We start from the raw sequence: 25,936 nt of genomic DNA on the forward strand, positions 1-25,936 counted from the left end.
AATGAGTGACAGTGAAAAAAGACTAAATTCAAAATTAACTTTAAAATATATCATTGTAAAGTTCCATAATAACATTAATTTTGTTGTGAGTGACATGAAAAAGTCGTCATCACTACTCAAAACGCGAAAATGCACAAACTAATCACAGTGTTTGTGTAATAAACCAGACAATATAATGAAGAAAGATCCAGTTAACAGGCATTATCGTCTCTGACAAAATCTCATTAATTAGTTGATAAAACATGATTTAATTTGTTTGGGATCCGGCAATAACCGTTGGAGGAAGTGGTTGACCATCATTATATAGATTATACTTTTAAATAATGTACATTTTAAATAATGAACTTTTAACATATTAAAAATATACATTGTATTCAGAAAAAATATATTATTTGAGTATTGAAAATATATTATTTTGTATAATGTATGTTCAGTAGAAAAATGTATTTTTTATTATGGTTCACACAGCACTGTGTGAAAAATAATTTGCCCTATTCACTCTCGTTCCTTAAGAGAAGTCGGGAGTTTGAACATCCTCTTGTATGAAAAAACCAATCTGCCCAGCACTTTGCTCCTTAATTGTGTCAGTCCTGTGCAAATGAAAATTAGTCTGAATATATCACGAGCTTAAAAGTATTTACTACAATTAAAGCATGCTCAGGACAGCTCGTGGCCCGACAAAAAAACAATAATTTGGCGTGGTGGACAAGTAGAAGCAGACAAAGCAGTAGCAAATTGTGCAGCTTTCTATTTAAAAAAGCAGCTGGTGACAGGTTTCCTCACAGCTATCCACCACTCAATCATGTCCACCTCACCCTCCATCTCTCACCTCCTCTTCCTCCTCGTCCTCCTAATCGCCGCCGCCTCCACCACCGTCTCCGCCACCGACCACATCGTCGGCGCCAACCGAGGCTGGAACCCCGGCATCAACTACACCCTCTGGGCCAACAACCACACCTTCCTCGTCGGCGACCTCATCTGTATGTACAACATATATACGTACACTTTCTTCAACTACGTACCCACAACTCAATAAATCTTTTTCTAATTTTGTTGGTTGGTTTTTGAATCTGTGTAGCGTTTAGGTACCAGAAGACACAGTACAATGTGTTTGAAGTGAACCAGACCGGGTACGACAACTGCACAACGGAAGGGGCTGTCGGAAACTGGAGCAGCGGCAAAGACTTCGTCCTCCTCGACAAGGCTAAGAGGTATTACTTCATTTGTGGCACGGGTGGCTGCTTTAATGGCATGAAGGTTTCGGTTGTTGTCCACCCACTTCCTCCTCCGCCTAAATCCGCCGTCGGTGCTGACCATTCAAACACCAAGTCCGCCGCCTCTGCCTCCACGCCGCCGCTTGCTCTTTGGCTGCTCATCATTGCTGGGGTTCTTTTGGGGATTTAGCCTGTAGAATTATGCTTGCTATCCAACCATTCAAAAATGAGTATTTACCATTTACCATTTACCAGCACGCAGTTGTAGTGAATTGTAAAAGTGAAAATGAATGTTGTCATTTGTTGATTTATCATTGGAAGATTTTTTTGTTTTGTTTTTCCTTCTTTAACTCCATTTTTTGGGAAATGACATGATTTCTTAGGGCTGCAATGTTTAATTACTGTAACCATTCTCTCTTCTTCAGTTTTTTTTTTTTTTTTTTTTAAATAAAAAGTATCAAATAGATCACTGAACTTCTTACTCTTGTGTCATTGGATCATTAAACTTAAAAAGTTTATAATCGTACTATCAAACAAACAACATATGTGTAATTAAGACTTTATTTTTTAAAATTTTCTAGAAAAATCTTATCATATCACATATATAGTATGTACTAAAATTTTCTCTTTTTACTCTCATATACTATAGTTAGGAGTAAAGATTAAAATATTTTTAACTAAAATTGCATTAAAGGGAACTTGAAAAATGTCTCGATTGGACATAACATAAGTTTATGAACACTATTTCACTCTATTACGAGGTAGTATCTGTTCTATACTTTCTCTAACTATTATAGCACAATTATACAAAAATAAATACTCAGTATTTGTTTTATACTTTCTCTAACTATTCGTTAGTGACTCAATTATACAAAAATAGATACTCAGTAAATTTTATGACCTATTTTGACATTTCTTTCTTAAATCTTAAGTTTTATTATTATTATTATTTTTTGAACACTATTTGACTCTATTACGATGTAGTATCTGTTCTATACTTTCTCTAACTATTATAGCACACATAGTCAATTTCTCACCACTTTCGGAGTTCAATCTTCTGATATTCGAATATTCCCTCAAATTTTCATTATTATTTTCAAACTCAATAACTCATTGCAACTTTAGTTACTTTACCTTTTACAAGATGGGTAAAACATGTCATGAAACAGCCCTACAAAAATCACTGTGCTTGTACCCTAAGAGCAATCACATTAATGCAAGAGAAAAAAAAAGCAGGTACAATATAGAGGAGACTCGAGAGAGTAGAGTATCTTTTACGCCTGAGCTGTCTGTGTCTTGGATATAATCATTAATTGGTCATTAGGTAGGTACGGAGTCTCAATCAGCTTTTATTAGGTTTTTGCCTTTAATTTTAACTTCCTAATAATTACATAGAAAATAATTTTCAAAAAAAAAAAAAACATAGAAAATACTTGGTGTACTTCCATTTTAAACTATCAACTTATACTCCCTCTCACATATTTTGATATAGACACTTTTCAGTGGTCTCACATGATGAAAATAACGAGTATAAATGAGGGAGTAAAATTTTGAGAGTTTATGTAATAGAACTCTATTTACATCTACTCTTTTTTTTTTTGAATTTTTTTTTTCAATTAAAAATGTTTACAATCACTAAAGAAAAGAGTGTTTAATAATTGAAAAAATATTTATTTGTCTTAAAAATAGAGAATTACTTGTACATTTCTTTAATTTAAATGTACATTTGTGTAAAAATGTTTATTTACTTGTACATTTCTTTAATTTAAAAATAGAGAATAGAGAATTAAAAACTAAAAAATTAAAGTAAACGTGACCTTCAATTATAAATTTATAATGACATTAATAAGATATTGGCTCTGTTTGGTAAACATAGCTGAAAAGTTATAAGCTAGGAGCTGAAAGCTGAAAAGTTATAAGCTCGGAGCTGAAAATTGAAGAGTTGTTAAGCTAGCTGTTATAATTGAAAGTGTTTGGTAAAATTAACTTTTTTGATAAGCGGATAAATGTAAAAAGACTAAAAAGGACATCTTCATAAAATTTAAATTGAGTTAATACCCAAAATCGTCCTCGACTATAGTGGTTTTTTTCAATTTCGTCCTAAACGACTTTGGTGACCTAATATCGTCCCTGACTTTTGTGTTTCGCTCAATTTAGTCCTCCATTTGTTATTCCGTCAAATTGGTGTTAAATAAAGGGACAATTCAGTAATGTCAATATTGATCTCTCTTTACTTTCAACTTGTGAAGTGCGAAATTCCTCTTTCTTGTACGAATTACACCCAGAATTACTCCCGGACCTGCAAATCAAATTTTATATTCGCAGTTTTAGGAGTAATTCTGGGGGGTAATTCGTAAAAAAAAAAAAGGATTTCGCAGTTCACATGTCTATGAGTAAAGAGATGCCAATATTAAAATTACTGAATTGTCTATTTATTTAACACCAAATGGACAGAATAACAAATGAGGGACTAAATTGAGAAAAACACAAAAGTCTGGGACTAAATTGAGCGAAACACAAAAGTCTTGGACGATATTAGGTCACCAAAGTCGTTTAGGACGAAATTGAGAAAAACCACTATAGTCGAGGACGATTTTGGGTATTAACTCAATTTAAATTAGTTTGTTTACATATTAAAATTTAACATTTTGTTTTTTAAAAAAAAATTAACATTTGAAATAAAAATGGAAAAAAGTTAGGAAACTAGGAGCTTATTTTGGGAACATTATCAAACAGAGCTTATAACTTTATTAGTAGTTTAAAATAAGTTATAAGCTCCTAAATAAGCTCTGTCAAATAAAGCCATTATAAGTTCAATTTTTTCTCACAGAGTATACCTCAACCGGTTAATCAATCAAAATACAATAAAAAATTTTAAGAGCCCTCGACCTCGGGAACAATCCTGATATCTTTAGGGATTTTTTTTAGTAAAAAAAGGGAGATATTTTTGTGACCATCACTTGTGTTTTTTTTTTTTTTAAAAAATCAATTAATATAATCAAAATATTTAATTATTTTTAATTTTTAAAACCACACCGCAATGAAAGGTATTTGAAAAATAAATTCTTTAAAACTAAATTAAAAGATTGTTGTCAAGTAGCTTGTAGCTCAATGACATCTTTGTGGTTCTCTCAAATGGGAGGTCACAAATTTGAACTTCGGGCATCAACTCTTTGTGCTTTAATAGGTTGAGAAAATATATTTAGACAAATATTACATTGTAATAGAGTCAATAGTACTCAAACAAAATTACAAGATTGTTTTTTTTTTTTCTTTTCTTTTTCTTTTCTTTTTGAGAAGATTATAAGATTGTTGTTAGTTGAACAAAAATGTTCAACAGTGAAATGGGTGTAATTCATTCGTTTGGAGATTGATTCATCTGTAAGAATTTGACCCAACCACATTAAAATGGCCCAAAATTTGAGCTTGGCCTGGCAAAGAACCATCAATATTCTGTGGAATCGTGTCCACCTTGCAAGGTATACACAGTTCTAAAATTGTTCATAATTATGAGCATATAGTTCTATAATTATGAATATAGAGTTGTGAACATAATTGTGAACATATAGTTCTGCAATTATGAATATAAAAATCAATAATTGTGAATATAAAGTTCAAAATTATGAATATATAGCTGATTATGAACATATAGTTCAGTAATTATGAACATAGAACCGTGTCCACCACGGTCCACACAATAACTATTGCAATCGTGGACATGGGTCCATTTTGTAAGATAGATCACTCTGATAAAATACATTTTTGTTAAAAAATAAAAGGCTATTCATTAATCATAAACAAAAATGTTTACAATACAGATCGTTAGAATGACATTGCATTCTTTACAGTCAGACATAGAAACAAAATTTCTAACAATGTTATAGAAAACTTGGATCTCGGACTGTTTTATAAATTTGAAGCCGAAGTTGGATGAACTCGGTGCTTCTTCACAGATCTGGTCAAACATAGCCAAGCCTGACTCTAATATGATCATTTTATCATTCCACGTTTATGAGGAGAACTCGCCAAAGAAACGAGAGAAAAACTCGCCAAAGAAACGAGAGGGAAACACTCGTCAGAGAGACGAGAGAAAACAAACTAGTCAAAGGAACAAAGGAATAACGCATAACCAAAACAAAACAAAATAAATGAAAAAATGATAGAAAACCTATCAGATCGGAAGAGTCTCCAACACCTTATCTGAAAAAACGATCGGAGATAATATGAAATCTAACGCTTATTCCTAAACCAGCCAGAGGATGGAGTCTACTAATGGCACCGCCGGCTCAACCCTCCATTAGAGGGTCAGCCGGAGGATGGAGTCGCGGGTCCTTTACAATGAAAAAAATGAGAGAAAGTAGTTGTTTAGAGAGAAAGCAGTTATTTTTTAAAATAAAAATTCTATATTGATAAAATACATTTTTATTATATTAAATGTTATTTTTTTGAAATTACATTATTTGAGTAAATGAACCAAATAATTTATTTATTCTTCCAAAAGGTTGAACCCCAACCCTAAGGGCCCATATCCTGACCCGACAGAGCATTAGTAGTTGAACATCAAATCCAAATAATTTATTCATATTCTACCATATAATTTATCAAAGACGGTGGGTAGGGCCATCATTCCCTCAAATTAAGCTAAATTCGAGAGGACATAATAGAATAAACATGATATTACAAATTAATTTAAAAAGAAAAAAAAAAGAATCTTTAAGAAGTCAAAGAAATCTTATTCTAGTTTGGATTTGTGGTCACCAAAGCTAAAGCAATGCAGTAAGTCAAAGAATGTGCTTTGTAATATTTTAAGGTTGCTTAGCATAATCTTCACACTATTGCCCCACTCAATCTGAATAGATTAAGGTAACTAATTAGTGTAAAATGATATATATTTTTTCTTTTTTTAAATATAACATGTTTAAACAAATCATAAATGCTACCAGAACCATATTTTTTTTGTTTGTGACGTCGATTAAAACGTTAGGGTATAAATAAGTCGAGTTGATCTCGATAAACAATAGGTAGACTCGAGTTCAAGCTCGAGCTGAGTGGCTCGTGAGTCGCTCGACTATAATTTTGTGTATATATATATATGTGTGTGTATGTATATGGCTTGCGAGCGGCTCTACGACTCACGAGCCTAAAACATTTGAGCTTGAGTTCGGCTCGGATACGAAACGAGCTGGCTCGAGTTTGAAGTTGATCGAACTCGAGCCGAGTTTTGATCGAGCAGCTGGCTCATTTACACCCTTAGAAAACCTCCAATCACTATCCGAGGATGTGCACGGAGTAAACCCTGCCTTATGACTCTAACCGGCAAAGAAAAACTAACCAAGATTGCCTAAAATGAATGAATCTTAATATTGGATTGTGTTGGTCAGTGATAAAGACTCTTTGATGAATTCTGTATCAAGTCAGAGAAAATGGCAGCAATAACAATTTATGTCTACAAGAAAACATTTGCAAAAAAAAAAAAAACATGTACAACAAGAATGCAACACATGCTCTAAAATCTACTGTTCTGTTACAAGGCTATTTGGAAGCAGATTCTGCATTGCTCTTCTGTCTTCTTCTTGATCTGTTGAACATTTTGGATGGTGGAGACGGGGAGAACTCGAACGGGAGGGGTGGCAATTCCATTTCGCCTCTCAAAATCTTCACAATGTCACCAATGTCAGGTCTCAGTTCTGGCATTCTCTGCAAGCAAGCTAAAGCTAAGTTGATACACAAGCTTGCTTGATCTTTGTTGTACTCATCTCTCAGTCTTTCATCCACTAGTTCTAGTATGTTCCCAGAATGAGCCAACTGTTTGCACCAGCTTATCAGGTTCGCTTTCTCGAGCTTCATAGGCGAATTGAGGACGTGGAGAGGCCTTCTACCCGAGACGATCACGAGAATGAGGACTCCCAGGCTGTAGATATCGGCTTTCTCCATTAGGTAGCCACAGCCCCCGAATTCGGGGGCAACATAGCACAGTGTGCCTCTCATGCTTGTAGTGCTGCTTAGTTCCCGGCTGAAGAGGTCTCCACTCCATATATCACTGCCAATGGAATGGGAATTGGTCTTCTTCTTCTTCCAGCCTCTCCTGAAGCTGAATTCCCTCTCGAGATTGCTTGCGTTTTGAGCCTGGATTTTGGGCCTGCTTCTTCTGAAGAAGACGAGGCGTTTTCCAAGATCGAAATGGGGGACACTCAGTCTTCTGCTAAGCCTTTTTTCCTTTGTGGTGTTCTTCTTCTTCTTCTCGGACAGCTCGTCGAGGTGCTCTTCTTTCCACCACTCTTTCATCTTCCTTGGCTTCTTGGTTTGGGATTCCAATTCAAACCCCTTCTTGAGGCTCCCCAATTCTGGTTCTTTGGCTTCTTCGAACTTGGTAAATCGAGTCGAGTTTTCTAAACTGGGTTTTCGATTTGGGGACTTGTTGTTATGTTCATCCCAATCAGGATTAGCTGAAGGGCAAATCTGGCTGCCAATCCACTCCATTACATAATCTTTGCTGCAAAGCTCACCACTTCCATCTTGTCTCCACCACCAATCTCTACCCCATTGTGTTTTGCTCACCACATTATCATCACCCCCTCCTAGCTCTTTGCTGTGGTCAATGCTGCTGCTTAGCTCATCATCATAGTTCCCAAACTCACTGTTTTCAACCTCTTTCCCCTTTAAATTCCTGCTCTTTTCATCACTTTCAAACACAGCATTATAGTTCATGGAATTCATCAATCCCAGAGCTCTAACATTCTGAACCATTTTAGCAGTGTTCTTGGAGGAGGAAGAGGCTTGTAAGGCCAAAGCAAAATCTACCTCATCATGGCTCTCACCAGGGGTCTGAGTCCCTCCAGTGCCTACCCCTAAATTCCCAGAAAGGTCTTGGCTTTTCCCCAAGTCCTGGCTGAACAAATCCACCCCAAATTCCCCTTCAACCTTCAATCTCGATAACCCGAAATCGGAAAGCTTAGCCCTCAACTCTGAATCAAGCAACACATTGCTGGGCTTCACATCCCCATGGACCACTGGTGGGTTGCATTCAAGATGCAAGAAAGCCAGAGCCTTTGCCACATCAAGAATGATATCAAACCTCCTGCTCCAATTCAGCCCCAAATTAGTCTCAGAAAACAAAGATTCTTGCAGACTTCTATTGGGCATATACTCATACACCACAAGTCTCTTGCTTTTCTCCACACTGTACCCCAGAAGAGAGACCACCAGAGGGGACTTGATCCCTCCAAGAATCTGAAGCTCATTCTGAAACTCCCTTTCAGTCTGGAAAGAAGCACAATCCAAGAGCTTCACAGCCACCCACTTCCCATTCTTCAACTTCCCTCTAAACACACTCCCTGACCCTCCTTTCCCTATAGAGCTGGACTCACTAAACCCCTGGGTAGCCCACTTCAACTCCCTGTAAGAAAACCTCTGCAGCTTCACCAGAGGCGCATTGGAATCAAATGGGCTGGTGCGGGCGCGGTGGACTAAAGAGTACCACAAATAGTACAGAAAGTAAAGAATTGCAAAGAGGATAATGAGAGCAGCTAAGGTTGTGATGGCAATGAAGATATCAGTTATTTTGGGTTCGGAGTCTGAAGACAAAGCCTGCCTTGAAGGCATTCTTCGTTCCCTGGTTCAAGATTGAATTTTTTTTCTTTGGGTTGAGAAATGAACAGAAAATGAAGAAGAAAAATCAAGAAAGGTAGGGGAGGGGTTCAAGAATTTTGTTTTTAATGCTTTTTATTTGTGGGATCTTGCTTTACAGTTGGATAATCATATTGAGGATGAGTACAAGAAGAATTCTTTGGAATAGTAAACATGGTTTGGAATCTGATGTTAATTGGTTATTTAAGAACAGTGCTTACTAGATTATAGTATACTATATATTACTTTGAAGGAGTTTGGCTTTGTTGTTAGTATATTTTTAGTGGTGAGTTGAAGTTTGGGAGATGGGGATTAAAGAAAAGGGGGAAATTGGAGGGGCCCATATTTGCTTTTGACTAAAAGAAAGGTGAGATTGCAGGCTCAAGTATGAGGACAAATTTGTTGTTCCTAAAGGGAGAGTTGGGGATGGGGGTGGGAGTGGGGTAGGGGGTAAAGAAAGTGATAGTTGTGGTCATTTTACCATGCTCATCATGGCTGTTTTTTTTTTAATTTTTTTTTAACTTTTTTTTTTTTTAATTTTATGTGTTTGTTTTGATTGACGAGATTTAACTAAAATTATTTTTAATTTAATTTTTTACATAATATTAAGTTTAGTATGCCAATTACCTTATAGTGTGATGGCATCCCGGTTACCATTCAAATTGAATGATTATAGGTTTGAATCCCGTGGTGGGGCTTAGATTTTTTGGGTTGAAATTGTTACATTGAAAATATTATTAAATACCAAAAAAAAAAAAAAGACAACTATTATTACTAAAATTTAATTTTTAAAGTTGAGGGGCTTAATTAGTCAAAAAAATAATCGAGGACTAAATTAGTAATTTTACAATAGCCAGCTAGCAATTAATTGTCAAAATACTCTTAGCAATATACTACATAGGTTAACCCAATGGGGTTAGCTTAAGTAATAAATGAGCTCTCTTTGTTGGGAAGATTTTTGGGATAATCTAATTCGATTCTCACAAGTGACGATTTTTCCTGAGCTAGCTCTTGTGTTTCTCGGAGTGAATGATGATCAATCGGGTGGATCCGGACCGTAAAATGGTGTTTTGGCTTTAGGAGAGGCATTGATTGCCTTGAACGTGTGGCCAACCCCTGTTATTGCTACTCTTTACCTGTTGTGATTGGAACACTATGGCTTTGGCCCTTGGAGGGTATCTTTTATTCTTTTAAATTCCATCTTGTGCACGTAAAAATTCACTTCTTATGATTTCTTTAATTATATTCTCTTCAATGATCAATAACATATATGCCCAATATACGGATCTTAGATTCTTAATTAGGTGTTGTCATTCACTTAAATCCAACTATATAGTATGTCATGTGTTATACCGTAAAAATTCATTATAAAAATAATCTATTTAAGATGTATAATGAAGAGAATCATAGATTTAAGAAATAGCATTTGTTCAAGTTCGTAGAGAACCATCATTTGTAGGTTTTAGATGATTTTTTGTGAGGTCAAGTATGAGGTGGAGGAGAGATAACATAAAAAAGAAAATTCAAATCTCCTTGCAAGGACTTTTTTATTTTTTTATTTTTTTTTGTGGAGTCCACCAAAAAAATAAAATCAAATAAAGCTTTATTCAGGTGTGTGTGTGTTGCGCACCAGATGCCTCCAAGCCCTAGCCGGGCATGTGCAGCTAGGTGCGTTACCCTAAGTTTATTTTTTGTAGGAAACTAGCTCAGTTTTTCTTTTTCCCCTTGTTTCTCTCTCTTACATGGACCTGCAAAAATCAAGAAAAATCTCTTACTAAGTTGCTCTTATAAATCAATATAATGGCTACATAACAATTAATAATCACTAAATACATATAATGTACAATTATTATTAATAATAAAGGACAATTGGTCAAAAGTGGGGTTTAATTCTCACTGAAAATATGAGGTTATTCGGTGATTCAGAACTAAAAAAATTGATCAAATGTGATTAAGGCAGTGTACATGCAATGGTTAAAACTGAGGGCTAATTGGGTAGGGGTTATGAAGATTTAGGATTAGTCTAGCGTAAGATGGAAACTTAATAATAATAATAATAATAATAATAATAATAATGATGATGATGATGATGATGATGATGATGATGATGGACAATGTCCTAGGAAGGGAAATTGAATAATTAAAGCATGATTCCCGTACTTAAATAGTTACGAGTTTGATTTTAATTTGCGAACACCCTCTTGATCGAACTCATCCCATAAATTTTTGCGTGCTACTATTTATATATGCACACACGGAACATTAAAGATGACAAAAATAAGAGTTAATACCCAAAATAGTCCATCGACTATGTCGTAATTACCAATTTGGTCCTCGACTATCATTCTTACCCAATTAAGTCCTCAACTATACAATTTTTACCCAATTTAGTCCTTTGTCAATTTGACTGTTTGTTGACTGTCAAAAGTGGAAATAAAGTTGTAATTTTACAAGTTTTCTCCTTCCTCCTCATTTAGCAGCGCCAAACCATGTAACAATAAGCTCCGATTGGGTTCTAAACCTGTCAGTATCGAAGTAGTGGTTATGCATCGGATAGCCCATGAATTTGATTTCCAATGATTTTTTAACGATCGAAATCTGATCGGATTGTATTGCTGCATGGTTTGGCGCTGCTAAATGGAGAGGAAGGAGAAATCTTGTAAAATTATAATTTTATCCCGACTTTTGACAGTCAACAAACAGTCAAATTAATACAGAGGACTAAATTGGGTAAGAATTGTATAGTTGAGGACTAAATTGGGTAAGAATTGTATAGTTGAGGACTTAATTGAGTAAAAGTTACATAGTTGAGGACTTAATCGGGAAAGAATAGTAGTTGAGGACCAAATTAGTAATTATGGCATAGTCGAGGGACCATTTTGGGTATTAACTCCAAAAATAATCATTATATTCCACTACAATTCCATAACTAAAATTACAATTCTCTCAAGTAATAACCAAGCTACTTAGCTACATATTTAGAATTCTCCAAAATAAACATGACTAAATATCTTCAATATAGATCGAAGAACTATATTATTGCTCTCCTACCCAAACCCCTAACATTATGGCAAAGTGTTTAAACTTTTATGAACTAGGTAAAATTTTTCTAAAGAGATTTATTTTTCAATTTAACTTGTCAATATCATTTTGTATAAGAATAAAGTCGTCGCGTGTCGCATTATGTATTGTGTAAAACATCATAATTAATCATGGAATGGAATGCATTTCCAGAAATTAAAGCTAAGGATGTTGTTTTTTTATTTTGCCCCAAAACAACACTTGCGTGCACGACCAACCGATAGAATGAATGTATGCAACTAGGTATGATGGTCATGTTTTTGTTTCCTTCAATTTGTCCAAATTTTGGCAATTGCCACTCCCATGTTAGCTTCATTTTCTACCTATAATTCCATCTCCACACCATACATCAATACCTCAATCTTCATCTCTTTCTTTTGTAATTTTCCTAATTCATAATCCATCCACCTGTCAGCCTTGGAGAAGCTCTGATCTATACTCTACACAATTAATTAATTAATTGAAAAAATGACAATTTCCCATCTCTAAATTATAGAGAAATAACACTTTTTGTCTTTTAATTATATTATCGTCACTTTTCATCGATCTCTTAATTGTCTGTGAAGTGACTTCGTCGTTTCTTAACTCATTTGTTAACTATGTTTGGGAGAAGAAAATTAACTATGTTAACTTTTGTTTCGTTTCTTAACAGTGGTTTTTTTTGAATCAACCGAATCTGGAAATGCACCTAAATTAAAAAGGCCAAATTGCCACCTGGGATACTATACCTTGGATTCTCATCCACATACACTTTGATAGAGAAGACATGGGAGTAGGCACAATGGCAATATCAATATATAGTCAAAGTGCATTGTTACTTTTCAGAAGTGCATTGTTGACATGTGTAAAGAATTATACTCCATGTATATATATATATATATATATATATATATATATATATATATTTCTAATCAGGTGAGAACTAACTTTAACCTACGAACTGTGAACTTGTGAATAATTACACCGCAACTACTACATGATTACACTTACGGCTCCGAGACATGTCTGAAGGACCTTGTGGTGCAATCGAATCCGGGACCGGTGCTATCGAATCCGAGTGCAGTGCAATCATGTAGTAAGTGTTGTGCAATCCTTTACAAGTTCACAGTTGTCTGGTTAATACTGATTCTCACCTGATTATGAATATATATATATATATATATATATATATATATATATATATATATATATACACATTTTGTAGATTTAAAGTTGTTGAAAAAGAAAAAGAAAAAAAAAAGGTGAAATGTGGCATGGCTTACAGTATTGGCTTTGTTGTGCAGAACAGAAATGAAGCAAAAGAAAATGGTGGTGGAGAGTTGGACCATTCCCACCAGCAGGAAGGTAATAAATAATGCATTATACATGCTGCCTCTTTCTATTTGGTATTCTTTTATCAACATTTTGCTGTTAGCACGTCTATGTGTGCGTTACGTTGATTTATCATTATCCAATTTCAATAATTTATTCAAAACAAAAATAATTATGTGCTTTTCACATAATAATTTATCTCTTTCATTTTTTTTTAATTTTTTTATTTAGTTAGGGTAGTGCTCAAGATAATGATATATACTGATAGTGATTGGAGTGTTTCACGGTCCCAATTCTTAGAATTTTGAATAATATGAAGGATACAAATGAATAGAAAAAATAAACTAATCTAAACTATCATTACAATCTCAAAACCACAATTCTAGCCATTCAAATCCCACCGGTATTCCAAATGGTCTAAGGTTAAGTTAGAAGAATGATCGGCTGGTCTACGTACTATTTTAACTACTCTCTAAGCAGTTGTGTAATAATATTACAATAAAATTAATCACTCACATCAACGATCAAACTTTGTAATAAAGGAGTAATTAATATATATCTAAGTAAGAAAACTAAGAATAATCAATTGCTCTAATTTGATTTTCACTATTCAAATTATTCCAATACCACATACTGCTTACATATATTCTAAATACACACACACACACATATATATCAAATTACATTTCAGAGTAGTAAATTTAATATTATCGATGTGATCTTATATATAATAACTTTTAAATTCATTTTTATACAAAATACAAAAAAAAATGAAAAATACTGAATTTAAATTACCCGTATATATTAATTGTTGTTTACTAATTGGATTAGTATTAGTTTTGGCATAAATTAAACATTTTATGCGCTTCATCATATATACAAATATACAATAAATAGGGAGAAGAAATATACAATAAATAAAACATGTATGAAAGTTACATACAAGTAATTAAATGCTTAAGGTATTTGAATTTGAATTTTATATTAACTTTTATAGTCAAATAATATGAGATGCTTAAGAACTTTCATATTTATAATTCTAATACAAACGTAGAGTCAATGCTTAAGGAATAGTTTTTTTTTTTTTTTTTTTTTTTTTTTTTTTTTGGGATTAGTATTACAATTTAATTTAATTTTTTTTTTAATATAGGAAGAGTATTAACTTATCATTAACAGATCCGTGGAAATCATAGCTACCATTTTACAAATATGCATTTGCAGATCCAAGCATGTTGACCTGGAGCATAATGCTCTGCAACCGTGTGCACCATGCATGGTGCACACGTACGGTTGCAAAAACGACGTCATTTTGACGTCCGACTTTAAAAAAAAAAAATAGTTTTGATTGTCGTTAATGGCGTTATGTTGTACATAATTTGAACTATATAGTTTATTCATTCTGAATATATAGTTCATTCATGCATTCTAGATATATAGTTCAAATTAACGCCGTTAACGGCAATGGAAACGGATTTTTTTTAAAAAATCGGACGCGTCATTTTTACAAACGATGGTGCACACGGTTGCACGGCATAATTTGTGTGTTGACCTCTAGCCAAGATATCAACTCATTTGTAGGAATTTTTAATTTTTTTTTTGGCCATAAAAATTTTCTAAAGTTTTTAAACAAAAGTATATTAACACAATTGCCAAATCACATACCTAAGCATATCTGTTACCCAAAAAGTCAACATTGAAACTGGTAGGAAAAGGATCCCAAGTTCTCTATTCTCAAAATCGACACAAAATGTATATGTACTATAAATTCAAGTAATACTTTATAGAAAAAGATTATAATTGAACCGCACATTAATTATAATTGGACTCCACATATATACAAAGGAGAAATTAAATATGAAATCAATATAGTTCTTAATTACATAAATAAACTTGTTAGATGAATAAGTTTTATATAATATATTATTTATACTTAAAATTTAATAAGATTAATAATTCTTAGTATCATAACATAACAATTAACAACAATACTTATAATATTTAGTTTGTGCATCGCACATATATCATATTATTGTATTGTATATTTTAATATATTTTATTTTTTTTTTAATTTTTTATTTAAATTCATAATGACATAATTTTATCATTGCATTGCATGGGACAAATATTAATATTCTAAAAAGATTGATATTATTAGCATTTATCTCTTTCATACATTTAATCCCTTCTTGTATTATGGGACTAAGCTAAGATAGTAGACTTTAAATTACTAAAAAGTTATTAGATTATTATAAGTAGATGGGATTATACCCGATGAAGAATGAAGATGGACCACTTGAGGTGGACAGGGGCATTGGAGTTCAACCAAGAAATTAAACCCATGGTTGACGGCATTATTTTTAGTGGTTTGATGCATTGTGAATTGTACGACGGAATGTAGTGCGCGGGAAACAAATCAACTTTAATAATTTAGGAATAAAAATGGATAGATATAATTGCAATTATATCATCTAAATTGGACAAACGGGCAATTGAGGGATTAGAGTCTTCGAAAATCCTCCTGACGAGATAATTAGTTTCCTTCAAGTTGACTCAGGAAGAGACATGTATAGAAAAATCCGTTAATCGCCACGTGAGCGGTGTCTTCTTTACCCAAAAAGAAAAAACAATCTAAAGTGGCATATTGGGGATGTTCATGTGAGAATTGATGCATAGTAGAAAATTAAAAACGCATTATATATAATTGTCAATTTGGGATGATGTGTTGACAATCCTGTGGCATCAATAGTCCAGTTTGTAGTTGCAACGAGAGAAAATCTCTAAACTATACAATTTAAACTTTTCTAAAATGAGAATTGTATATATACTTGATGGGTAAATACGCATAGAAGACTGATCCGTATAGTTGGCCCGTCAAGAAGTCACCTAACCGGCCTGTTATATATAGCCATCAATTTGACGGGACTTTTATAAAATCACTTGTGATCAACTGTACCGCTCATACCGATAGGTCTCGTAACAAAAGAAGATGCTCTTGAATCACCATTGGAACCACCCCGATAGAGACTCGGAGAGCCACCCGGCCAGTCTACCGTAGCCCGTAGGTTGACCGGTCAGCCTACAATGTGATGTAGCTTGCAGAGCCAAAAACGTAACTTATACGACAAGCTATAGGGGCCAACTTGCACCTATAGAGCGTCGGCTGACAACCTGTAGAAAATAACGGCTCTGCCTCCTCGATCAGTCAACCTACGCATAGCTGCAGAGCAACCGCCTGACCAAGCCAACGAGAAGCTAAGACACCACGTCAAGCCACTTGCAGCAGGTGCATTAAATGCGTAAACCGACTTAGTTTGTTTAAATAGGAGGGTCTCCCCCTCACTTCTCATCTTCATCTCATTACAACATCTACTCTCTACTACGTGTAAACTTCACTCTGTAATAGCAACCTGCTCATAAATTACACTCTAGAATTACAACCTGTACTATTTTAGCACCTTGAACTATTTTAGCAATCTATCATATTTTAGCAGCCTGCTCATAATTTGCACTCTACAGTTGTAACCCGCACCATTTGTGGCAGCCCGGTTGTAATCACTAGATACTTGCAATGCAAAACTCGGCTAGGCGGCCCTGACCCTTGGAGTTTTGGCCAAAACTCGGCCGGCCGCCTAGGCGGCCTGGGCGGCCAAACTCGGCCAACTCGGCCGAGTCGACCGATTTTGACCGTTTTTGACCGATTTTGTTCGATTTTGACCGATGTCGTCTTTCATTAATTATTGATTTTAATATTATTATGACATTATGACTTATAAATTATCATTATTTCATTTATTTAGATGTGTTATCTGAGTGAACGTTGAAAACAACCTCATTAAAATTGAAGAACTACAACTACAAGTCTGTTACTATTTTTTTTAATTTTTTTGGTGCCCGCCTAGAATCCGCCTAGGCGCCGCCTAGACCGCCTAGGCGCTAAGCGCTGCCCGGCCGCCCGACTAGCGCCTAGCGCCTACTGCAACCCTCAGCAATACTACTCATCCTCGGATTGCTCAGTTGTCACTCAGTAGGTCAACCCCCGGTAGACTGACCGACCGACTGACCTACGAGCGTCCTCTTCTACTCGTTCACAAAAATACGTATTCGTAGTGTAATCGTAACCCCGGTTCCATTTACGCTACCAATACTAATGCAAACTTACATCTCTTTTTTTAATGTGAGATAAAGGTTCGTTCCTTTAACGTCTTGCCAATTCAAATGGGTATACTTAGAGAATCAATTTCGCATTCACTTATTATCCATTTTGAGCGTATAATATGGAATTAAACCTCTCACTAAGGATAACATGAATACACTATAACAGGGCCCAAACTGAGAGTGGGCTCCACTTGAAATTACACCACAAAATGACGAATTTCAATGCCAACAATAGCTGATTTTGTCCAACAAGATCAACAACTCTAAAGCGAGGGAAATATAAAAAAAAAAATGCGGGGACAATGTCATAAATATTTCAAATTTTAAAATGCATCACGCATAATTGTAAATTGCACTAGACAAAACTAAAGAGTGCATTCGATAATACATATAGAGAAAATTACCAATTTGGTCCCCCGACTATGAGAATTTCACCAATTTGGTCCTCGACTTCCAAAATTTCTCAATTTCGTCTTCGACTATGTCATTTTTACTCGATTTGGTCCTAAAGTGGCATAGTCAAGGACCAAATCGGGTAAAAATGGCATAGTAGAGGACGAAATTGAGAAATTTTGGAAGTCGAAGACTTAATTGGTGAAATCCTCATAGTCGGGGGACCAAATCGGTAATTTTCTCATACATATATGCACAATCAAGATCTGGGACTTTAAAAGTGTATTCAATGATATGTAAAATTGTCGGGATAACCCGGGTTCAATTCTCATAAAGGAAGATCCTCCTTGGGTCCGTGCCTCTAGGAGTGAACGAGGATTAGTCGGGTAGACCTAGACGGTTAAATGAATAGAGAAAGACTCGGACCACCTCGTGGTTTACACAAAAAAAAAAAAAAAAAAAATTGATATGTAAAATTGTATTGTACTTCAACAAATGAAAAAGTAGATTAACAATCACAATCAATTGCCAAACATCTTGTGCACAAATGACACCCGAGTTAGACTTCTATATGAGAGGTTGTGAATTCGAGCCTCTGAGAAAATAGTTATGAACAGATACTACATTGTAATAGAGTCAGTAGCATTAAAAAAAGGTAAATTGATGACTTGTAAATCTAAAATGAAACGCAAACACTGGAATGAAAAGGTCTATTAAAAGGGTAAATTTTTTCTAATAAGAAAGTATAAATATGCAAAATATTTGTATTTCATTTCAACTTAATAATTGGAAGTGCAAGCCATTGTTCTCTCTCACTCAAACTTGGGTGTGAAATCATTGTCTTGTACTATTTACTCAGATGCATGGCATTGCAGTGTAGATTACCTTTCGCTTTTTGCCTTTAGGGAACATTGTCATCATAAAACCAGGCTTTTTACTAATCTTCTAAGAGCATCCACAATGGTTGGGGAGAATTGGGGGATAATGTAAGAGTGATTAGAAAAGAGAAGCTGGGAATGGGAGAAAAAAAAAAAAAAATCAAAACCAAAAAACAAAAAACAAAAAAAATGTAAAAAGAAAAGTATGTCAGGCGTGCCGTTCGGCGCGCCTGACGCACAGCCTGGTGCGTGCACTGCACGCGCACAGCATGTGATCTTTTTTTTTTTTTTTTTTTTTTCCTATGCTCCCCATATTTGCAGAGCAATTCTTCCCACCATTCTTTCTTCTCCACACTAGTTATTCACCCCATTCAAAAGAAAGCATATGACATTATCTCCACATTCTCCCCTTAGTGTGGATGCTCTAAGAGCATCCACATCAATTGGGAAGAATGAGGGGATAATGTAAGAGTGATTAGGAAAGAGAATGTGGAAGGGGAGAGAAAAAAAGAAAAAAATAATAATAAAAAACTGACTTAAAAAAAAAATTAAATAAATATAAAGCCTTGTCAGGCGCGCTGACAGCGCTGTTAGCGCGCCTGACGCGCCACACGGGCGCGTGTAGTGCACGCGCCCGTGTGGCACTTGGCTGTGCGCAAACGCGCACAACATTGGTTTTTTTTTTTTTTTTGACATTATTTTGTCATTTGCAGGACAAATATCTCCTCAAATAACCCCACCCCACATTTGCTATTAACCCCACCCAACATAATTGTTTTGACATTAACCCCATATTATCCACTAGTGTGGATGCTCTAACGTCACCTGATATTTCTTTATTTTCATTTTCTTTTAATTTTTTTTTTGGAAAAAAAATTTAGTATCAAAACAACGTGATTCACGGCTTAATTTTACTCCCTCGAATATGGGTGACTTTCGAATTCTTATCTGTGAAATGGGTCAGATCGGGATGATAAGTAATAATTATATTAAAAATGTAATAATAATCACGAATAAATTATTTATTACTTATAATAAAGATTATAATACGTTGAAAAAATGTAATATTTAAGGGTGAAATAGTTATTTATGAGAATGCAATACTAATTAGAGATAAATTGATTAGTTGTTATTATGAGATAAATTAAAGTATAATACTTTTGAGAAAAATGTGATACATTTGATAAAAATTTAATAATTTTAAATCAAAATGAAATATTAAGGGGTTCATGATCATGACTTATAAAGAAAAATTGTAATACTTATAAGAGAAAATGTAATTCTTATAAAAAAAAAATTGACCCTTCTCGCAGATCCTCATTCGTGAGGCAATCATTTCTCTAAAAATTTTACCCCAAAATATAATTTCAAGACTTACTTATAAAGAAAAGTTGTCACCACTTCTACCATGTAAGTTGAGTTCATTTCATGGTTTGAGGCTATATCTCAATGTGTATGGCTTAAGGATTTCATTTCCGGGCTTAGAGTTATAGACTCTATTTTTAAGCCATTAAAAGTTTATTGTGACAATTCAGTTGCGGTCTTCCTAGCTAAGAACAATAAGAGTGGGAGTCGAAGTAAGCATATCGATCGACACCAAGTACTTGGTCATAAGAGAGCGTGTTAAGGATAAGAAAGTGATCATTAAGCATATAATAAGCAATTAGTTGATGATTGTTGATCCCTTGACTAAAGGCATGCCACCATTCAAGTTTAGGAATTTTGTTGAGAAAATTAGACTTGCTCCAACTTTGTAAATTAAAATTTGTATACATTCAGTTATTTTAATAAATTCTTAAAGCATTCAAATATTTTCTCATTATTTTATTTTGTACATATCTATTTTATTGTTGAGAAAAAAAAAAATCTTTTGGACATGGAATAAACATAAGGTTTATCCATTAAGTTTTTTATTGCCACATGAAGTACTTAGAGAACAAGTTACACTGTGATTATAGTAGATCGATACTACTCGTATTAAGAGGACCTATCTTTATAGTTAGTTCATGTTTTTTGTTTCTTGAGTTTGTACTTGCACCAGGTAGGAGAATGTATCATTTTCCATTTAGAAAAATGCAATGAATGGTGCAAATTATGAGGGCCCTGGCCATTAAGTATTGATACAGTAAATACGAGGCTTACTATGAATACGTACGAAATACTGGATTGGACTGGGTTTCGGCCCTTGCGTAGTCTGCTAGTTGGTTTAAGGTGTTAAGCTCGGTTATAGGCGTGATGCCAGAGGTTCCCGAGCTGAGTAAAGCTATATAGAAATTGCCAAAAGTCCTCTTCATGTTGTGATTAATGCGGTATTTATAGGCGTAAGGGAACAAGCTAGCCGGTCTTTCGGCATGCATGGCACATGGATCCCATGCCATTTAATAACAACAACAACAATAATAATGATGATTGATATTTTATTTTTATATTATTATTATAACAATTAAATTAGTGTAAACAAAATGGAGGTTATGTCAATTTTTTTTTCCATTCTTTTTAACTCTTTTCTTCTTTGGGGTAACAGTAAAATATAATAATATTTACTTAATTTGATTTGTTTCTTTTAACTATATATATATATATATATATATATATATATATATATATAAGTGAATGTCATACTATAATTGTTTTAAGAATACAATGTCTTCTTTCAGCTTAAATCAAACCTTATTTGTTGTAGCACAAATTTTAATTTTTCATTCCAAATCTATATTGCTTTAATTATAATGTACATTTTATTGCAAGCTGATTTACTATGTATGATACAAAATTTCTGAGTATTTTAAAAATTTAAATGAAAAAGATTCATTATCTAATCAATATTATAGTGTAAAAAAATTATTTTAAAATATCAATGAGAGTTAATTACAAAATGAATAGTTCATATATAACAACAATTGAAGTCTCAATCATATATACAAAGAAAACTTTTCGATTCATATGATTTAACATAATTGCATAATTCTTTAATTTCTATTAGACAACATCAATAAGCCTATTATATATAATCATTGTCACTTTTAACACAAAAAAAAAAAAAAGTTAAGTTTTACTGACTCATCAATATCGCATTAAGAGGACTTAATTTATTTTAATATGAAAATTGTTAGGATATTATTTTTAATATTGATTATAATTATCTACGACAATATTCATATTTACTACTATTTTTATTACAAATTGAAAATGCTCATTTAGATTATATTGAAAAAATCATTTTAATTTTATATTAATTATTTAATATTTAAAAATTATACTTAAGTATTTATTTATTTTAATTTTCATGTTATGCATTAATTTAATCGAGTAATGTGCAAATTATAACTAGTAGCTAGAATAAGTGGTAATGAAAAATAATATTCCGTAACAAGTAAAAATAATATTCAAATGATGCATGATTACTTTGGTTAGAGATTATTAATAGATCGATATGATCATACCGGTGGTCAAAAAATCAAAGCCATGATGGTAACACCCCACAATTCCACAAAAAAAGGTATTTTCATCATTTGTATGACATGGGCTATTATAAAGTTCTTCCCCACGTCCAAATTTAAGTCAAATCTGTCCAGCATGCATGACATGGAATAATAATTAATTTAGAGGACAATAATGATTTATTGTCAATATAAAACTATTCGATCAATTAGTAAACAAATCTTGATTTGCATGTCAAGTCGTTACTACATGATTTAAAGTTAGGGGTCACGATTTTCTTTTGTTAAGGTTACGAGATTTATTTTATTATATACTAAAAGAATAGTTGATGACAATTGACAAGTTTAATGAATCTCAGAGGCCTAAATAAGTACATAGAGTTGTTACAAATTAAGTGTTTAAAGAAGTTAAATAATATGGGGTTGTGATGGTTCGTTAATATTATTAAGTTGGGTGTTTGATTGATTTTCGAGTACAATTATCAATGATTAAAATAGTAGATATATCATACAATTGGAAGAAATTGAGTCCATATATTATGTTTAAAACTTCTACTCATACAAAATCTCACCAGGAATTCTAAGTGTCTCGTTATATGTGATGAGAGAAATTCGCAATCACTATTCAAGAGAATGCATTGGGTAAGTTCCGCTTCTGTATAATAATATGTAAATTACACAGGAAAGGTAAAGTGTATTAGGAAAATCCCGTGGCTAGATCGAGAGGGTGTTGAGCTTACTGACAAGCTAAGCTAAGAGTCAAACTTGTGCTTTTCAAATACAAGAATCATAGTCCACCAACTCTTTTACCCTTTTCAGAGTGATTTTAGGGAGTGTTTGGCAAATAAACGTTAGTGGGTTTGACTAGTTGATAACATTATCTGATTGTAGAAAGATGTTTAATTAATAAATTAGTTATTAACTGATAGCTGATTATATGCAAAATAACATTTACGGGTATAATTTATTTTCTCAAAAACTTGATCGAAAAAAAAAAATCTTTTGAACAGCTTTTGTTAAAAAAAAAAAATTAACCAAACATTTATATTGATTGTTTAACCAAATCAAACAGCTAATAATGATCACACAAACTAAAATTAATTGATAAGCTAACTATGTTATCAAACCGGACTAATATTCCATCACTCAAATATACATGTGTAACAATTAATTGAATTTGAGCAAAGTTCATGCTTTTAAAGAAAATGAAAAAGATATTGTACTAGATTATTAGTTTGTAGTTAAATTTTGAATTAGCACACTTTGAATATATGCAGTATCTCATGTGTTGAAAGATTAGATAAAAATTTGACATTTAATGGGGATTTGAGTCCATTAAGATAAGGTCAGTCGGATAATGATTACTCTAGGGTTAAAGGCTTGAAATTGTTGGAATGAAGCTATCAATGATGGTAAATCCTTAGATCCCTTTCATATTTTCTTCTGAACAAAGCTTCAAAAACATGCTAATATAACATGTAACACATGGGGGAAAAATCATATAGGGTTGTTTGGTTTATACGGGAGTATGGGTAGTGGACTAGTGGGTCTAATTGTACCGAATAAGTTGAGTACTACAAATTTAAAATTTAGTTGAAATTTGAAAGAGTTTTATTTTATGAATTCGCCCGATATCATCCCAATTTGAAAGCTTGATTGTGGGAAGAATTTTTAGAATTTTTATTTTATTCTTTTTATAAATATACAAATATATTCAGATAAGAATTTAATTTTATGATCACATTTATATAAAATAAAGAAATTTTACAATGCAATATATTTGATCAAATCGAATTTGACTTATTACTCAAATTATTCAAGTTCGAACTTAACAATAGTAATTTATTAATGATTCCGATTCTTTGGGCAAATGTTTTTTTTCCTTTTCATTTGAACATTTGAAGTCCTCAAAAATATTTTTCGACACTATTTTATTGACAAAATTATCTCTCCTAGACATGAGAGCTACTATTTATAGAAAATATTGTGTTTAAACATGTAACTTGCCCCCTTAGGCTATTTTTTGACCACATCACCTTGCAAGTGTAAACTTGCAGGGATGTGTGGATCCTCATGCTATCCTTATTCCTGCAACTCTCTCATATTCAAAAGTAGGTTACACTCTCACATAATCACAATTGTAATTTCTTCACTATTCTCTCTACATCCATGCAATACTCTATCAGTAAAAGTGCTTTCATATTATATTATATTATAAATACAATAATAAGTTATAATAATAAAATAACAAATAAAAATTGTAAAAAACAATATACAAAAGGTTGCCATGCTGCCGACTTTTGCAAGTTTGCAAATCACATGCCTTACAAAATAAAAAGTAAAAATCACACCATCTTTCACGTCATTTTGCAAGCATTATCCTTTCAGGGATGGATTTAGTCTTATGGTATCTTTATCCTTGCAATACTCTTTCACTTTCAAAAGTTTGTTATACTTTCACATCACCAAATTTGTAATTTCTTTACTATTTTGCTTACATCCTTGCAATACACTCTCACTTTTAAAAAGGATCACACCTTCATATAACATCTAAATAAATAAATAAATTCAAAACTAAAACAAATAAAAAAAATACAAAAGTCTGTTGCAGGTGCAATAGTTGCAAGCTAAGCTTGCAACCCATGTAATAATAAAAAAATTAAATATTATTTTTTACACATCAACTCCATGTTATCTTGCAATTGCTCATCTTTTAGGGATAAACTCAACCCTAGTACATAGATGACTGTAACATAACTTATTAGCCAATTTTGGATTGTTTGATCACTATTTGTTAATAAAATGTATACTTGTAAAAATAAGTTACAAAAGAATATCTTTTACCCCTCTATGTTGTTATGGTTTATGGTACAAAACAATTGTTCAAAATATAGTTCAAGATTTAGTTCAAGTTTTTTGTTCTTAAATAGGTTGAGTCTGAACTAAGTATTAAGTGTTAGTTCAAGGGAAGCCTCATATCAGACATGCAGAATTGGCAAAATTGATGACTGAATCAGTTAAGAGGATAGTTCGATATGAAGTTCAAGACAGTTATTCTGTTACATATTTTACCAAAAAAAAGTACTTAAAGTTTGTTCTCTCATTATGAAGTGGGGGTGATTTACATAGAGGAGAATCAAGATATGCTTTAAGGCAGATCCAAGAGGGCTAAACTGAGTGATTTGACATACAAAACTCCAAGTCAAGCCAATAATCAATTCGTAGTTGCATATGTGTTGTTGATCACATGAAGATAACACGGAAGTGTTGCAATTGAGGAGAAGCCTCAATTTGATTGATCGGGAGATCACTTCACCGATCCTTCAAAAAGAAACTCTCCAGCCAGTTGGCTGTGGTATAGCTGTGAAATCGAGAGTTCTTCGTGTACATCATTGTGATTTGGTAAATTGTCTTCCTTTGAAGTTGAATGAAGAATCGGGCAATCTCTTCATGTGTTGCCCCCCAAACGTGATAGTTTTTTTCAAAATGGGTTAACAAATTTCTAGAGTCTTCTTATTGCTTTCAATTATTGATTATTGTGCGTTATTTAGGTGAACTAAGTTATGCAACATTAGTCGAACTAGCTCACAAGCTACTTCTCTAGGAATTGAATCTGTATTATCAAGTTCATTACTTGTTGATTTATTTTTTATTTTTATTTATTTATTTATTTATTTTTTTTGGTGAACATTACTTGTTGATTGAATTCACATTAAATCACTAAATAGGTAATTGGATTAAGGGCTAGAATTGCTCAGATTTCACTATTAACAGTCAATATGAGTGTTTGGGTAATTAGCATTTTGTAACAACTTATTACTCCAAAATGCTAAAATTC

General features: G+C 33.2%; 2 protein-coding genes across 3 annotated transcripts; one reads left to right on the top strand and one right to left on the bottom strand.

Annotated features, from left to right (window-relative positions):
• Positions 1-704: 704 nt before the first annotated feature.
• On the top strand, positions 705-1,602 carry LOC109165719 (lamin-like protein). Its single transcript, XM_019314609.1, has 2 exons — positions 705-980; positions 1,079-1,602. The coding sequence occupies exons 1-2, from the start codon at positions 803-805 to the stop codon at positions 1,402-1,404; spliced, it is 504 nt and encodes a 167-aa protein (XP_019170154.1). The 5' UTR covers positions 705-802; the 3' UTR covers positions 1,405-1,602.
• Positions 1,603-6,563: 4,961 nt separating this feature from the next.
• LOC109165718 (putative receptor-like protein kinase At1g80870) lies at positions 6,564-9,128 on the bottom strand. 2 transcript variants are annotated; one of them, XM_019314607.1, is made up of 2 exons: positions 7,441-9,128; positions 6,564-7,290 (listed from the first exon to the last, which is right to left on the bottom strand). In XM_019314607.1, exons 1-2 carry the CDS (start codon positions 8,814-8,816, stop codon positions 6,747-6,749), a joined length of 1,920 nt encoding a protein of 639 aa, XP_019170152.1. In that variant the 5' UTR covers positions 8,817-9,128; the 3' UTR covers positions 6,564-6,746. The 2 variants fall into 2 exon arrangements, with proteins under 2 accessions (XP_019170152.1, XP_019170151.1); XM_019314606.1 differs by having other exon boundaries at positions 6,564-9,128.
• Positions 9,129-25,936: the final 16,808 nt, after the last annotated feature.

Source organism: Ipomoea nil, unplaced genomic scaffold (assembly GCF_001879475.1).
Source record: "Ipomoea nil cultivar Tokyo-kokei standard unplaced genomic scaffold, Asagao_1.1 scaffold3069, whole genome shotgun sequence".
NCBI lineage: Eukaryota > Viridiplantae > Streptophyta > Magnoliopsida > Solanales > Convolvulaceae > Ipomoea > Ipomoea nil.

Excerpts from the sequence above, each read along its gene's own strand:
- LOC109165719 (XM_019314609.1), top strand. The coding sequence starts at position 803 with ATGTCCACCTCACCCTCCATCTCTCACCTCCTCTTCCTCCTCGTCCTC. Across the intron at positions 981-1,078 it reads CCTCGTCGGCGACCTCATCT|CGTTTAGGTACCAGAAGACA; the intron begins GTATGTACAACA and ends GAATCTGTGTAG.
- LOC109165718 (XM_019314606.1), bottom strand. The coding sequence starts at position 8,816 with ATGCCTTCAAGGCAGGCTTTGTCTTCAGACTCCGAACCCAAAATAACT.